Genomic DNA, 14,579 nt, shown 5'->3' with positions numbered 1-14,579 from the left:
CCTTTCTGGGCAAGCAGGAGGCAGCACCTGTGCCCAAGAAGATCCAACTCAGAACAGCGTGAAGTGCGGTTAATTGGGCGAGCGGCAGCATCAAGTGCATCAGAACTGCAATGGGCACGGGTGATTCACCTGCCCCATTCAGCTGTTTTACCGCTTTCCCCACACAAGCCATGAATTCGGAGAGAGCTCCAGAAGTCCATGAGGAGGGAGGCAAAGGATCTGCACACCCTCCAAAGAGACTGGCCGCGATTCTGATGTCCGGCTGGTTTCTGCAAGAACGGGGCCCGTTTGGTAAAGCCTTGCCTTGCAGGAGAGCAGAGCAGCCGTCTACGGGACTGGCAACCTGCCCCCTTGGTTACTCTGCAGAGCACCTGCTGATGCCAGCACCCACAAATGCCAGGCTGGGGCTGCCCGTTCTTACAAACTGTAGCATGGTACTCTCTGCACTGGGGTGTTTTAAGCTATCAGGGAGGGCAGAAATCCCTTTCCGCGGAAGGAAACGAGTCAAGACCTCGGCCTTCCCTGCTCACTGGGGCATGGGAGCAGCAGCACCTACTCATGGTGAGTCAGAGCCCCTCCCACCTTCTGACTGGGATTTAAGGGCTCGGGGATCTCTCTTCCTACTTGTCAGGTACAAGGGGAGCTTGATTCTTGAAAGCTTACACCTGGACATTGCGTTGATCTTTCAGCTGCTCCCGGATTCCTGCCAGGCACGTTGATGAGCTACACAGACACTAATGCAAAAAAGCTCAAGATGTAAAGAAACGGTGGGGAAAGGGGCCGCGTTGCTTCATTTATAAAGCTAAGGAAGATTCTTGGGGGGGGGGCGTGGATTCTCTGCCTCTGAAGATTTAAAGGGACTCTGTCAGAAAGGTGGATCTCTGCTGCCACCTGGTGTCCAGCAGCCACCTAATTAAAGCAGCAAAAAACTCCAATAGGCTCTCACCTGACAAGAAATGCAAGGGTGATCCGTATCCAGCATTTATAGACCACTTTCAACGTGCTTTATGCAGCATTTCTGCTGCGATGCTTATGGCACCCTGGAGAGGCGGCTCAGCAAGGTGCCCGCACTGCAGATGGGGCAGCTACTCTCACTTGCTTTAGGCTTCCTCAAGGGCCACTGTGCAAAACACTCCGATTCTCAGCTGCCAAGCTATACACTTCCCAAATCAGAGTTGCAGCCTGGATTGCTGACAGCACCCTTTGCATCACCACCTGACTTTCTGCATCCCGTGTGTTCTGTTCAAAACCCAGGTCACCAAGTCTTCAATACAGGTGGGTCCTTGAGGAAGTCACTAAAGGATAACAAGTTAGTGAATTGACATTACTGCTCGTTGGTAGAAGGTCATCTTTAAGATTTTGGGTTTTTAAAATTCCCTGTTGAAACAACAGATAAGAACAACCATCTCCATCGATTAAAATCAGCCCCACAAATCAAGTCTTAATAATAATATTTGATTTATATAGCACCCTTCAGGAAAACACCCACTCAGAGCAGTTTACAAAGTATGTTATTATTATCCCCACAACAAAACACCCTGTGAGGTGGGTGGGGCTGAGAGAGCTCCGAGAGAGCTGTGACTGACCCAAGGTCTCCCAGCTGGCGTCAAGTGGAGGAGTGAGGAATCAAACCCGGCTCTCCAGGTTAGAATCCTGCTGCTCTTAACCACTACACAAATCTGGCTCTCTTAGCTAATTAAACAGTACAGAAAAAAATTAAAACTTGCACCCTTAACTTCTGCTGTTCCCCAAAACTCAGACAAGCAACATCATAAGAATGATTTACAGAAACAAAAAAGTTAAGGCACGGCATTTCATTTTTCACCCTGTGCCTAATTGCAACTGCCCCTCCCCACCTCCAAGTACTGTAATGGAATATTTCCTGGGCCTGACCGCAAGGCTGTACCCCAATTCGCACACAGAAACACCCTCCAATCCTGGACTTGTTGGTCAGAAGCAGCTGTTTTGAAAACGTCTAAGAGAAACACCAAGCGACGGCACAGAGTGGCCCGGAATGTTAACTGCCTTGATCTTGCACCACCTAAGTGGCTGCCTAGAGTGACCTTTGAGGCAAGAACATTCATTCTCCACCCCACTGAAAGGCTATGGAGAGCCCTGGGGCAGGCGGAAGGAGTACTTAACCCATTCTCTGTTCAGTGCTTTCCTCTGCAAGGGTTACCAGACCTCTTATGGGAAATATAGCAATGGGGCAGGTGGCAGCAGGGCAGAACTTAAGCACCCTCCCCCACCCGCCCCTGCAGCCTGCATGAGTCAGATACCACCCCGTGCTTCTGTGTAACAGTGCAGCGGGACTTTCAGCCTCACCTGGGCCAATCCATTAGTTCAACCCCAAACACAAGTGACTCCGAAGGAGGAGGGAGTCTTCGCAGCCCAGAGGCAAAGGAGAGCAAAGAAAGCAGCCAAATCTTGAGGGATCCAGAAAGATGTAAACAGCCCAGAAAAGAGGGGCTCTGCTACTGAAACACCCAGCTGGCCCCACCCTACGCCAGCCCCCAGCCCCAGCTCTTCAAGCCACACAAATGGTGTGCCGCCACCACCCAGGTATGGCACAGGATAGCAACCTCAAGACTTCCACAAGCAAGGCCCATTTCCGTTACTGCGCCATGTTTCAAGCCGGCCCACAGTCCAATTAAATCCAGCTGAAAACCATCAAAGAGATCCCATCAATCTATGATGGGCCTAGAAGGGCATCGGTCATCCAAGCCACGCCTCCAAACCGATTTGCAGGAGATCACTTTTCTTGCCACCTTTACTTCCCATTGAAAACCTTCAGCACTTCCGCCTTGAGGGACTGCGGCGAATGCGCACATATTCCGAGGGCCCCAATGTCCGTCTCCCAGCATTCAAAGCCACAGTCGCTGAGGTCTCGTATAGCTGCTTCCACGACCGACGGGGCTGTGTCTGCCAAGAAAGGCAGTGCAGGAAGGTTACCGCTCGCGCTCCTGGAATGCTCAAACCAACAGACCCCTCTCCCAAGAATGACTCTCCCCTCAGCACCTTGGGCCAAGTGGAAGCAGGACATGCAGCAGAGCAGAGGCTCTGGATGGGATGCCGAGAGATTTCCCTAAGCATTCAAAGCGCTTCACGTTCTTATTGTGCTTCTTATACTGCAGGAAGTGTTGTGCACATGAAGGGTTCAGTCTAAGGCCAGTATAGCTTCCCCCCCCCCATTAAAGATTTAATGACTTCATCTACGTCCCAGCTTCTCCGTACTGGGGACCCAAAGTGTCTTGCACCATTCTCTTCTCCTCCATTTTACCCTCACAGCAGCCCTGCGAAGTAGGCGAGGCTGAGAGACTGTGACTGACCCAAGGTCACCCAGCCAACTTCCATGGCAGAGCAGGGACTCGAACCTGGAGCTCCTAGATCCTAATCTAACCACGAGACAACACCGTTCTGACAGACAGAGGCCAAGAACCTCATGGCCTACTAAAGGCCAGCTGGGAAGTCGAGGCAGAAGCAAAATTTGACCCTGGCTGTTCCAGGCTCGCTCAGTCCCTGAACTACAACACAGTTCCACAGGGGCAAGCGTCCCTTTCGGGTGTCTCCAGCAAACACACAAGACGGACAAACACTGGCAGCCCAGCCCAGCCCAAGACCACCAAATTGCTGACCTGGCCGCAGCAAGGTGATGGCGCAGCCCCCTCCGCCGGCCCCCGTCAGTTTGCTGTGCAGCCCGTGCGAGGCGGTGGCCTGGCAGACCTGGTCCAGCGAGGAGTGGCCCACACCCACCACGCTCAGGAGATGCTGGTTTACATCAATGAGTTCCTGTCAAAAAGGAGAGGCCGTTTACCCGCCGGCAGGAACACCCTTCCCTTGAGTCCAGCTTCCCCCCCTGCCCCCTAGCCACAGCTCCCGAGGCCTTCAGGAATTTGTGGCCCCCACGGCTAGAAACAGGAAGGCTTGAGGAAAGAGGCCAGGCGAAGGCCTGTGGGGTGAGCGAAGAAGAGTATTTCATTCTCCAAGTCAAAATTCCTGACACGTTTCACTATAAAGCGTCTACAGAGGAACCTGGAACACATTACATCATCAGTGTAAGTATTAAGCTCCCGTAATTTTAATTTTGGTAATAAAATTCGCTTCTTCCCTTGCACCCTGGGCTTTTGCCTGTTCTCATTTGACTGTGATTGGAACGGCCCTCTTGTTTTCTTCTTTCTGGGAAAAGAGACCAACAGTTTTCCCCTAAGGACTTCTCAGAAACCCGGAGACGCAACGAAGGAGCTCCTATGAAAGGCCCTCTTTTGGGATGAGTGAAAGGCTTTTAACAGGAGCTTTTTACTCACACAAAATGCTTGGCAGGAAAATGTATGGGAGGATTTTTTTGTGTGAAACAACCTGTGCAGACATAACATTGATGTTTGTTTAAATGTGAATAGTTTGGGCAACAGTACGCTATGTGTTTGCTAGCACATTACTCAAGAGTGAATTCTTTCAATGTTATAACGTTAATGTGCTTCATGCCCCATCGCTGGGTTTTTATCAAGCATCATCCCTTCGGTCATGAAAGGGTTACGCTGATGCTTGTGTTAAACTAGTGATAGCAAGATTAGCATAAGGCCAATTAGGAGTAGGCAGAGAAGGGCAACAGTATTCCCAATAAGGTGACCCTAAGATTGATTATTGGGTGATCAGTTTATTGGGGGGACAATTAGGCTTATCTGCACAAACACAGGAATCATTTACAGATCTAGTTAGAGAGTTACAGAGAACAAAGGAATAAGATGGAGTTTAGAGAGGCTATTTATTTTCTACCCAAACACCCTTTACCCCAATTTTGTAGTAAACTCTTTTTCTTAGAAGCTAAACACACCCGTGTCTGAGTTGCCTTATTAATCTGCTGTGTGCTTTTATTCACTCTGCTAAACTTTGCCAGCACCTATGTTATGGGAATGTGTTCCTGACATTATACAACATTTATATTCACTTTTGAGTTTCAATTTTCAACTTTTATTTCCCCCTCCCTCTGAGATGGGAAAAGTTATGGCTCACATCCAAGGCAGCACAGTTTGTCTCTCTCTCAAGTGCTGGGTATATTTGCAATGTTGCTTGCAGAAAACAAAAGTGTTTGTACTTTAAAAATTCCATAAATATCCCCAATAGGACAATTTTATGTGTTAAGTTCTAAACGAGATAACATTGTTTCATGTTAAAGCATGTTAAAGGAAAAGATTGCACTTTTTTAGAACTCAGAATTTCTGATTTTCCCAAAGAAGCATCTTCCGCAGCTTCAACATTTCTGAAAATGTTACAGCTTTTCTTGCCTCTAGCGGAGGGAAGGCAGCCTGGTATAGCCCGGTCTCATCAGATCTCGGGAGCTAAGCAAGGTCAATACTTGGATCGGTGACCACCAAGGAAGCCTCTGCAGAGGAAGGTACCGGCAAGCCACCTCTGCCTCTCATTTGCCTTGAAAGCCCCTTGCGGGGGTCTCCGTAAGTCAGTTGGGCCTTGATGGCACTTCGCACACATGCTTGCCTCTAGAGATGCTTTAAATGGAGATGGAAATAATCCGCATGCAAAACCATGCTCTCTGCACTCAGCTATGTGCCCTGCCACATACTACCAGAGGAGTTAGCCATGTTAGTCTGTAGTTGCAAAATAGTAAAAAGTCTAGTAGCACCTTTAAGACTAACCAACTTTATTGAGGCATAAGCTTTCGAGAACCACAGCTCTCTTCATCAGCTCCATGTATCTGAGGAAGAGAGCTGTGGTTCTTGAATGCTTATGCCTCGATAAAGTTGGTTAGTCTTAAAGGTGCTACTGGACTTATTTTCTACCTACTACATATCTGTAAGAATTGCTTGGAATTAGATATCCAGTACAGATGTTAGCACCCTGAAATACTGCAAGTTGGGTTTGTATTTTAAAAGCAAGGTGCCAGCCCGTATGGCAACTATTAATTTTGGAAGAGTAGAACTTTAACAACAACAACAACATTAGATATATACACTGCCCTTCAGGATGACTTAACACCCACTCAGAGCAATTTACAAAGTATGTTATAATTATCCCCACAACAATAACCACCCTGTGAGGTGGGTGTGGCTGAGAGAGCTCTGAGAGAGCTGTGACTGACCCAAGATCCCCCAGCTGGCTTCAAGCAGAGGAGTGAGGAATTGAACCTGGCTCTCCAGATTAGAGTCCTGCCGCTCTTAACCACTACGCCAAGTTGGCTCTCTACTACCAGATCCCTCACCTCTAGTACAGGGTAGTGCTCCAGTGATGGACGTGCAGCCATTGCTTCAAGAACACGTTCACACTCCTGCGAAATGGCATCTATGGATGTGAGAACTGGCTCCATTATAGCAGGAAACTGCAGAAGGGAAGGAGAACAGCGAAGTGAGGCAAGAAATCCCAAACCGTTCTCATTGTCACCCTGTTGGGAACCTGTAAGACCATCTTAGCAAGAGAGCCTCATAAAATTCTCAAGGGCATTGCAGGGAGATCGGCCAGAGGCATCGTTCAGGAAGTGATGTCACAAGGGGCCAGGCCACCCCCGCCAAGATCAATATTCTCTGCTAGCAGGGAGGAGCAGCAGCAGCAGCACCTTTTTAGGGAGACGCCAGCTGCCGAGGATGGGGAGGGCATGTTCCAAGGCAGGTCTTTGCAACCAGGTCGATATTGCATAGACCTGGAAGCTCTGGCCCTGCAGCGTCCTCCTGGCCTCTGGATTTCTCTTCGTTCCCCACCTACAGTCTTGCGTGCCGAGGACCCCCCAAACATCAGCAGGAGGAGAACCAGGATGAGAAAGCATCCCAAGTCCAAACGTGCACCATGTTACGAGACATCATAGCGTTACGCAACAACAGTCGTTCTTGCGCCATTAAATCTCGTGAGAAAGTACTGCAACTTGGAGTCAAACAACTGACCTAAATATGGCTGCCTTTGGGAAGGGTGGGGAGAGGCACAGGAGCTGGGAGGGGCAGCTACTCTCTGTGGTCTCACAAGTAATTCCCACTTGAGTCTTCGGTTGCATTCAGATGCCCGCTTCAAAGTGTGCCAACATCCTGCACTGGTGTGCACACCCCGATGTTCTCCTCTTCCCCCACCCCTTCTTACGCCAAGCAGAATCCAGGTGCATAAACAGCCCTGGTTAAATTGCACAGCAGCTGGTTCAAACTAAGGGGAAAGCAGCTAACAGAGGTACCTTCATAAGCTTGTCTTTCACTCCTGCCACCAGGACTTTGGTGCTCCGAGGAACCAGGGTGTTGGTCAGTAAAATCCTTAATGTGGGGACACTGGGGCAGGGCAAGAAGAGAGAGACACAATTTAGCCTCCACTCCAGCATGGCCCAGATAAATCTTTTCCTTCAATGTTTGGCCTCATAACTCTTCCTTGACACCTAAGAACTGGTAACATTACCAGGGGATTGAAATCCACATCTGGAACTTTAAAGGAAGTACAATACAGGTAAAGTGGTTAGGGTCTGAAGCTAGCGTGGGTTTAAATCATTGCAGGATCTGGAGTTAGTCCTTATCCCTCTGCCCAACCTCCCTCACAGGGCTGTTGTGAGGACAAGATGAGGAAAAGAACTATTTGTGATGCCTTTAACTTCTTAGTGAAAGGAAAGCGCTGCTCAATTCAATTTAGAACCACTTGGCTTAATTTGCATTGTGAGTTTCTGTTCAAAGAGGAGACTGATGCCAAGTGCAACATAGTTTGGGAGAAGCCCCCAGTCATGACTGGAAGAAAATGGGTAGGGCAAGAAGCTATGCTGGATGGAATAACCAAAGACAAGATAAGATCAATACCAAAGACCATTCACTGGGCACAGGTGCACAACAAACTTATTAGCAGGTTTACCTATCTAACTTTCACAGTTTGTCTCAAAGACTCCACCACATTGCCATTTGGCAAGGTGCTGAGAATTCACTTAAAGGACCCTAGCTGCTGCCTGCTGAACTACAATTCCCAGGGTTCTTTGGGGAGAGGGACTGTCAAATCAGCTTGTGGCATAGAAACGTGCAAGCCCAGCCAACCATTAAGGAAACAGCTAACGCTTTTTCATTCACACCAATACCTGCTACTATTTAGGATTTATGTTTTGGTTAGGGTCCCCGAACCTTAGTGGATCCCTAATAGACATTTAACTACCTGACTTGAAAAGGTCTGCATTTTGCAACCATGAAAACAATTGGCGTGAACATTCAATGCAAACAGAGCACAGCAATTTCAAGGCCTGTAGGTTTTCCTGGTGTCTGATTACAGCTCATTGGCAGAAGGGGCAGGGTGGCACCCGTTGCACCCACTCAGGCTCTCTCTCTTCAGAACCTCTTTGGAGTGCTACGCTCCACGTTCAACGGCAAGGAGCTGCTGCATCCCAAATGGCGCTAAAATTAATTAATAAGCGGAACAAAAAAGGAGGAAGTCTAATTCCCCCAACCCCACCCTAAGAAGTCAAAGAACCCCTCCTCCCAAACAATTAAAGAAGAACGGTCAGTTTTTTAAAAAAAATCAGGATATTTATATATCAGTTCTGTTTCCTCCTCCCAACCCCTAACAGGTGCTTCTCAGAATCCCAGAGGCACAAGATAACCAGATGTGATGCGGGCTAACAATTAAGACTTATTCTAACACAGAAAGGCCATCTTTAATTCCTTTTTCATCAGCTTTGAAGTGTTCTACATTCCTCATATTAACAGATCCAGAGTGGATTCAGATAACATAATTCAAAAGACCCAGGGATCAAAGACGTAGATGCCCACAACAACTGGAAGTTATTATTCTCATTAACACCTCCAAGACCCATCATACTTTTCTATAGCATAAAGTGAAATGGCCTGAGTGAATGTTACCTTTTTAAAGAGCATATTTTCCCCGCCTGGTACCGTAGAGCTCCACCTAAACATTTAGAGAAAGGAGTCATATGAAAGAACAGGCCAGCTCCGTGGACACGTCAGCCTTTACAACCCAGCCCAAAGAAGCCAATTACATATGAACTAAAAGTGAAAAGGAAGGGAGGCCTTCGGGATACATGTCAGGTGAAAGCTGGTTGCCAGGACTGTTACGAAAGGCAGCCCAAAGGAGGAGGGATGGTATGTGGTGCCAACACGTGGGCAAAATCAACAGCAGCCCATACACGGGCTTTCTCTGTGGTGGCCCCCACCCTGTGGAACAACCTGCCTGAGGAGGTCAGTTCAGCCCCCACTCTCCTGGCTTTCCACAAACGATGCAAAACTGAACTATTCAAAACAACTTTTGTATTGTAGGGAGGAGGTCTCAGATGGTCCACTAATGAGTTAGGGACCATAGACTTCACCCACAGACTTCACCGCTATGTTGCCTAACATTCTATCTGTTGCTTTAAATATGTACTTGCCTGTCAGCCCTAGAACTGCCTATGTTCTGTTTCAGCATTTCTTCAGCTCTGTATTTGATCCTTGCTTATGCTGTGTCTTTGTAAACTTGTGTTTCTTTACCCTTTGGCATTGTTTATGAAATTGTCCTTGGTACTGACTGTACTAATCTCACACTGTGTAATCTGCCTTGAGTCTCAGTGAGAAAGGCGGACCATAAATGACGTAAATAAAATAAAAAATAAAAATAAACCCCTCCCCCCCTTCCTTTATGTAGTTTATAGACATTCCTCCACTAGGACAGGGCCTTGGGGCAAAGCAGAAAGCCAGTGTTACGGCCATTAAAACATTCAAGATGAGACAAAACATCCAGTAAAGAGAACAGTAAAAGGCAGAGCCAGTCTAGCCAGAACTGAATGTATTGACCACCTAAAGCTCAGGCTCTCTCTGGTCCTGAAAAGGTAAGAAAGGCTAGACCTAGGAAGGGGATGCTGTAGCTGGGGTGCAGCCACAGAAAAGGCTCTGCCTCCAGCAGCCCCGCTTCACTGCTAAAGGCAGGGACACCTAGCCAAAGGGACTCCCTCTCTTGAGGCTCTCGTCCAAAGGGTGGCAGGTCTTCCTCGAGGCACCAGCGGGAAACTGGATGTCTTGCACATGCAGGCAAGCGCTTCAAGCTGCTAGGACTGATTCCCACCTGGGACAGCAGAGGCCCCCCTGAGCTGATGTTCTATTGGCCCAGACAGGATCGCAAGGCCAAATCCACGGTGAGGCTCATTTATGTACCTCATGAACAGACTTTCTCAAAGAAGATACAAAATAGCAGGACAGCACACCTACCCCTGGTGCCCACTGCATTGTCCACCCCGGACGGGTTCCCGTGGATAACCTGTTCTCCTCGGAAGGCCCAGCTGTTGATCACAGCCAGCTCTTCTTCGGGCCACCTGGAAATGAAGGGCACAGACAAGACTGCGAGAACAGCAAACCACTCTTATCCTGGCTGGCACAACACGCTGCCTGTGCCTCACCGCCCAGCTTCCTCGTAGACCTAGGGCCTCCCAAGCCACCCTGCAACCGTACCTGCCCACAGACTGGCCCTCCTCCAGGGGGTAACTGATGACTCGGCAGCCAGAAAGCAAGGCTCCGGCCAGACAGACCGAATACGCAGCACTGGAGCCTAACCCAGCCCCAGTAGGCAGCTCGGACCACACCAAGATGTCCACACTCGGCATGAACCTGGGAGAGGTAAGAATACACAAGATCTGGCGTCACCAAGAGAAAAGCGTTTCCAAATTCATATCCTGCAGCATGACAATTCATTTTCCACTGAGAAGTTGATTATGGAACACACCAGAGCATTGTCTCTATTGATGGAGACGCTACATGACAGAGGACCACGCCCCATTTTTGAGGCACAGAACTGTTCTCCTGGTCAGTAAAGAGGCCCCAAGCCAGGGTGAAAGCACATCGCTGGCCTGGAGAAAGACAACAGCTAGATACTCCCCGCCCCCCGAGTTTTATACAAACAGGGATTCTTCCGGTAAGATAATGCTCAGGAGCGGCTGGAAGATTAGATCTTCCCTGCCTCCCCCTTCCTTCCCTCAGCAACCAGCCATCTGACCAGAAACTCTGAGGACTAGTCAGCCTCTCAAGCAAAACACACTACAGGATGGAGCGCTATTCCTGGGAATCAGGTAAAACCGCCTCCTCTTTCATGTATGACTTGCATCAGCAGTGGAGGGACAGGCAGGCAATTTTACTCAGTTCTCCACGTGCCCTTATGCAGCACAGTTTGCTTGCAAGACTCTCCACGTCCTCACAGAGGAGTTCCAGGACAAACTGCTCAGGAGAAGGTGAGGAAAGATGCTCTCCAACAATTCCTTCTATTAGCTCCTCCACAGGATCCAACCTAGAGTATCTGCTCTGCATTCTCTGTTGAAAGAATTCTCAGAAGAGGGAGGAGAAAATAAGTAAGTGCGCAGGGGGCTGGGGCAGGCGGCAGGATGCAGAGAACCTTGGCAGGAAGCATTCTGCTGGAAAATCAGCGGCTGCCCCCGATGCCAGAAACAAACGGGCCACAGCGCGTTCATGGTGTGAACAAGATGGATGCTCTCAGGGCTTTACCCCTCTCCCGTCCCCCTGCCAACACTGAGCAGTTTGTGGATAAAAGACAAACTGCAGTTTGATAAGGCACCTGATTCAACTATCATTAAAAAATTATGGTTAAATCAGAATTCCTACACGAGGAAGTCCTGAGTCTTGCATAAGGGGAGAGACCACACGAGGCCAAAGCCGTCATGCATGTTCCTACCACAGGCAATCCAAGGTTTGCTTAGGACGTCTGAATGCACCCCCAGTGTGTTAGATGGCTCTGGGGAAGGCTCGAAGCACTTTGCGTAAGGAAGAGTGTCCCTGGAAATATTCCTAAGGGGTAGTGAAGAAATTAGGACTTTCATTTTTTAAAATATATTTTGATTCCATATTGCTCCAGGTGTACATGAAGCCGCTTTTACCAAGTCAGCACATTGGTCTACCAAGCAGCTGCAGCTCCCCAGGTGTCCAAGCAAAGGTCTTTCACATCACCTACTCCCTCGATCTTTTAAACGGAAATGCTGGGAATTAAACCAGGAACTTCTGCGTGGAAAACTTTATCACTGAGCCATTTCTCCACCCTTAGAGACAGCAAATCCTTTGGGGACTGCAGAGAAATGTGTACAGATATCGCCACACAATTCCTGTAGTGGGCTCTGAATCTCTAGGATAAGGCAAGCTATTTGTGTGTCTAAAGAGACCGAATCATAGGGCTGGAAGGGACCTTCAGGGTCATCTATTCCAACCCCCTGTACAGTGCAGGAAATTCACAACTACCTCCCCACAGGACCAGAGTTTGCTGATCGAGCTCCCCAGCAAGATCAACAGTGAAGTCTCTCTAATCTGTTACCTAATTGGTCTCCTTGCGAGTAAGAGAGTGAGGGGGGAATTAGCGGCAAGGAAGATGGCTATACGAGAGGGGTAACGGCAGGATAAACACCAATGTTTACAGGGTCCTTTCCCCAAGGTAGCAGACGAGACTGGCACTTTTAGATTCAGAGAGTAATCTTTTATTGAAAGAAGAAAATGCACACTCACACAGGAGCAATAATAAAATGGTCACACACACAGAGAGAGCTCTAGGAAGCTAGGCAGAAGGTGGAATAGAGTGAGAGGAGGGGAGGTATATTTATCGATCAGAAGAGCAGTGTGGTCCACGGAGGAAGAGAGTCGTTTCAAACATCCCCTGTTCTCAGCTAGGAGAGAGAGGCTTAGGGAAGTGGCCCCAAGGGAGCAGCACTTGGGCCCAGTAAGTGTGCAGTTTGAATGGGGCAAGAGCCCTGGTTTTTATAGGGCAAAACACGTCCTGAGGCAGGGAAGCCCCCTCAGGCAGCAGAACGAAGACCGTAAAGGTCAGTCTCTGGGAATCAAAGAGGTTTGATTACCTTGACTACTCGCTGCTGGGGTGTGTGGAAAAAAATGCAAGGTCTTTCCTGCTGCCTCACAAAAGGGGCAGTTTGCTAATGAAGGCCACCGGAGCTAAGTTGATGAATTTAGATATGAGAAATATAGGTTCCCAGAGAAAAATAAACTTATCAGTGCTGGTTGTTTGATTCTCGATCTTGGGGTGGTGATTTAATCACGGAAGGAGGGTATCGGAATGCGCTAAATGGAGAGATTCTTATCACAGCTCACACCCGTAGCTGGGAAGGCAGTAAATCAAATCACCCAGTCCTCTGCATTCAACGGGAACATTTCTTTCATGCCTGAACTCTTGGGCAGGTCTCAGCGACTCTCTTCCTGGAATCCCCCTGCTGCAGATCAAGCTGCCTTTAATCCAGGGGTCCTGTGATTTTATATCATAGGCCTGTATTATTAATCATGGTGGAGGCTGGGGGTGACTGCTTACAGATCTTAATGATATAGGAGGGTGTTGAGGTTGTCCTTACCCACATTTGGATGCGATGGACAGGTATAAGTAGAGAAACGCGAGGGTAGCGAGGCTTTGAGTGGCTGCAGCTCTGTTGGTGAACCCTGCAAACTCTTTCAGCTTCTCTATTTGTTCTGGGCTGGGGGGCTGAGATTCAGTCTGGTCAGCTGAGGAAAAAAATACACCGTCAGCCAGGAGGAGGAGCCATTGTTCCCAACATGCTGGAGACCTTCGTGGAGTCTCCCTCGTCTTCCAATGTGAACAAACTACACACAATAACTTGATTATAAAGACTGAAGATCCTAGCTCTTCTTGATACGGGATTTAACATTTTTTAAACTCATGCAGCTCTGCTCGTAGTATAACAGGCTACCAAACTCTCTAGTGGAGAAGAAAAGCAGCTCCTTCCACAGAAGCCCACGGATGAAGTGGTCTAGACAGAAGAGCCCCCAACCCTGCTCCAAAAATCCACCTATCCTTTCTGATATATTTATCATCATCAGGGCATTACGGAGGAGCATAACAAAAGACAGATCTCTGCCTCTTGGAGATTAAATCTAGATTTTGACAGAGATAAATGGAAGGAAAGAACATAGCAGTAAAAGGAAATGATATATATTAATGTTGTTACATCCAGGCAGTCCTAGCTTCTCCAGTGGCTGAAGACTTGAGAGAGCCAGTTTGGTGTAGTGGTTAAGAGCGGCGGGTCTCTAATCTGGAGAACCGGGTTTGATTCCCCCCTCTGCTTGAAGCCAGCTGGGTGACCTTGGGTCAGTCACAGCTTCTTAGAACTTTCATAGCCCCAGCCACCTCACAGGGTGATTGTTGTGGGGATAATAATAACTGTCAGATATGTCTCCAGCATATCTGTCATGGGTTACGGATTTCTTGCTGCAGTGCGTACTGTTCCTCTGAGAACATGCAGAGGGAAACCTGTTTTGCTGAATGGTTGCTAGCTGCTTATCTTGCAGGTGTTTTGGTTACAATTTCCTGGCAGGCCTGGGAACGTGGCCTTGAAGTTTCAGCAGAGACTGCACCAAATTCCTAAGAGACTGAGCAGAGCTCATCCTTTCCCTCCTCCCCTCTTCTCTGGCTCCCTGGCTCAGTGTGCCAAAATCTTAACAGACTTTCTTTCCCACTGGGGGGCGGGGACTTTGTCCTGTAATTAACCTTGTTTTGCTACCTTGAGTCACTTCAGCCAATGCTCCTGTCATAGCTTCTTGAGACCGGTACTCTTCCTTAATAAAACCAACTTTAACTCATTCACTTCCGTGATGCAGTGAAGTGTTTTGGGAAGTACTTGGCAA

At 48.4% G+C, this 14,579-nt stretch overlaps 1 protein-coding gene across 2 annotated transcripts in view; it reads right to left on the bottom strand.

The window, feature by feature from the left end:
- The window catches only part of MVK (mevalonate kinase), a 73,071-nt gene that overhangs the window by 55,724 nt on the left and 2,768 nt on the right, over positions 1–14,579 (bottom strand). The window contains exons 4-11 of one of the 2 annotated variants that reach the window (XM_054995780.1): positions 13,292–13,439; positions 10,392–10,547; positions 10,152–10,255; positions 8,814–8,859; positions 7,166–7,256; positions 6,215–6,331; positions 3,636–3,789; positions 844–2,922 (exon numbers count right to left, since the gene is read on the bottom strand). In XM_054995780.1, coding sequence (XP_054851755.1) covers positions 2,771–2,922; positions 3,636–3,789; positions 6,215–6,331; positions 7,166–7,256; positions 8,814–8,859; positions 10,152–10,255; positions 10,392–10,547; positions 13,292–13,439 — 968 coding nt within the window. In that variant the 3' untranslated portion in view covers positions 844–2,770. Of the gene's footprint in view, positions 1–843; positions 2,923–3,635; positions 3,790–6,214; positions 6,332–7,165; positions 7,257–8,813; positions 8,860–10,151; positions 10,256–10,391; positions 10,548–13,291; positions 13,440–14,579 lie in introns of those variants that run through there. The other variant, XM_054995781.1, reaches the window with a different exon arrangement.

Source organism: Eublepharis macularius, chromosome 13, assembly GCF_028583425.1.
Source record: "Eublepharis macularius isolate TG4126 chromosome 13, MPM_Emac_v1.0, whole genome shotgun sequence".
Taxonomy (NCBI): domain Eukaryota; kingdom Metazoa; phylum Chordata; class Lepidosauria; order Squamata; family Eublepharidae; genus Eublepharis; species Eublepharis macularius.
The sequence above is the reverse complement of the archived record's forward strand: the minus strand, read 5'-3'. Positions and strand labels throughout refer to the sequence as shown.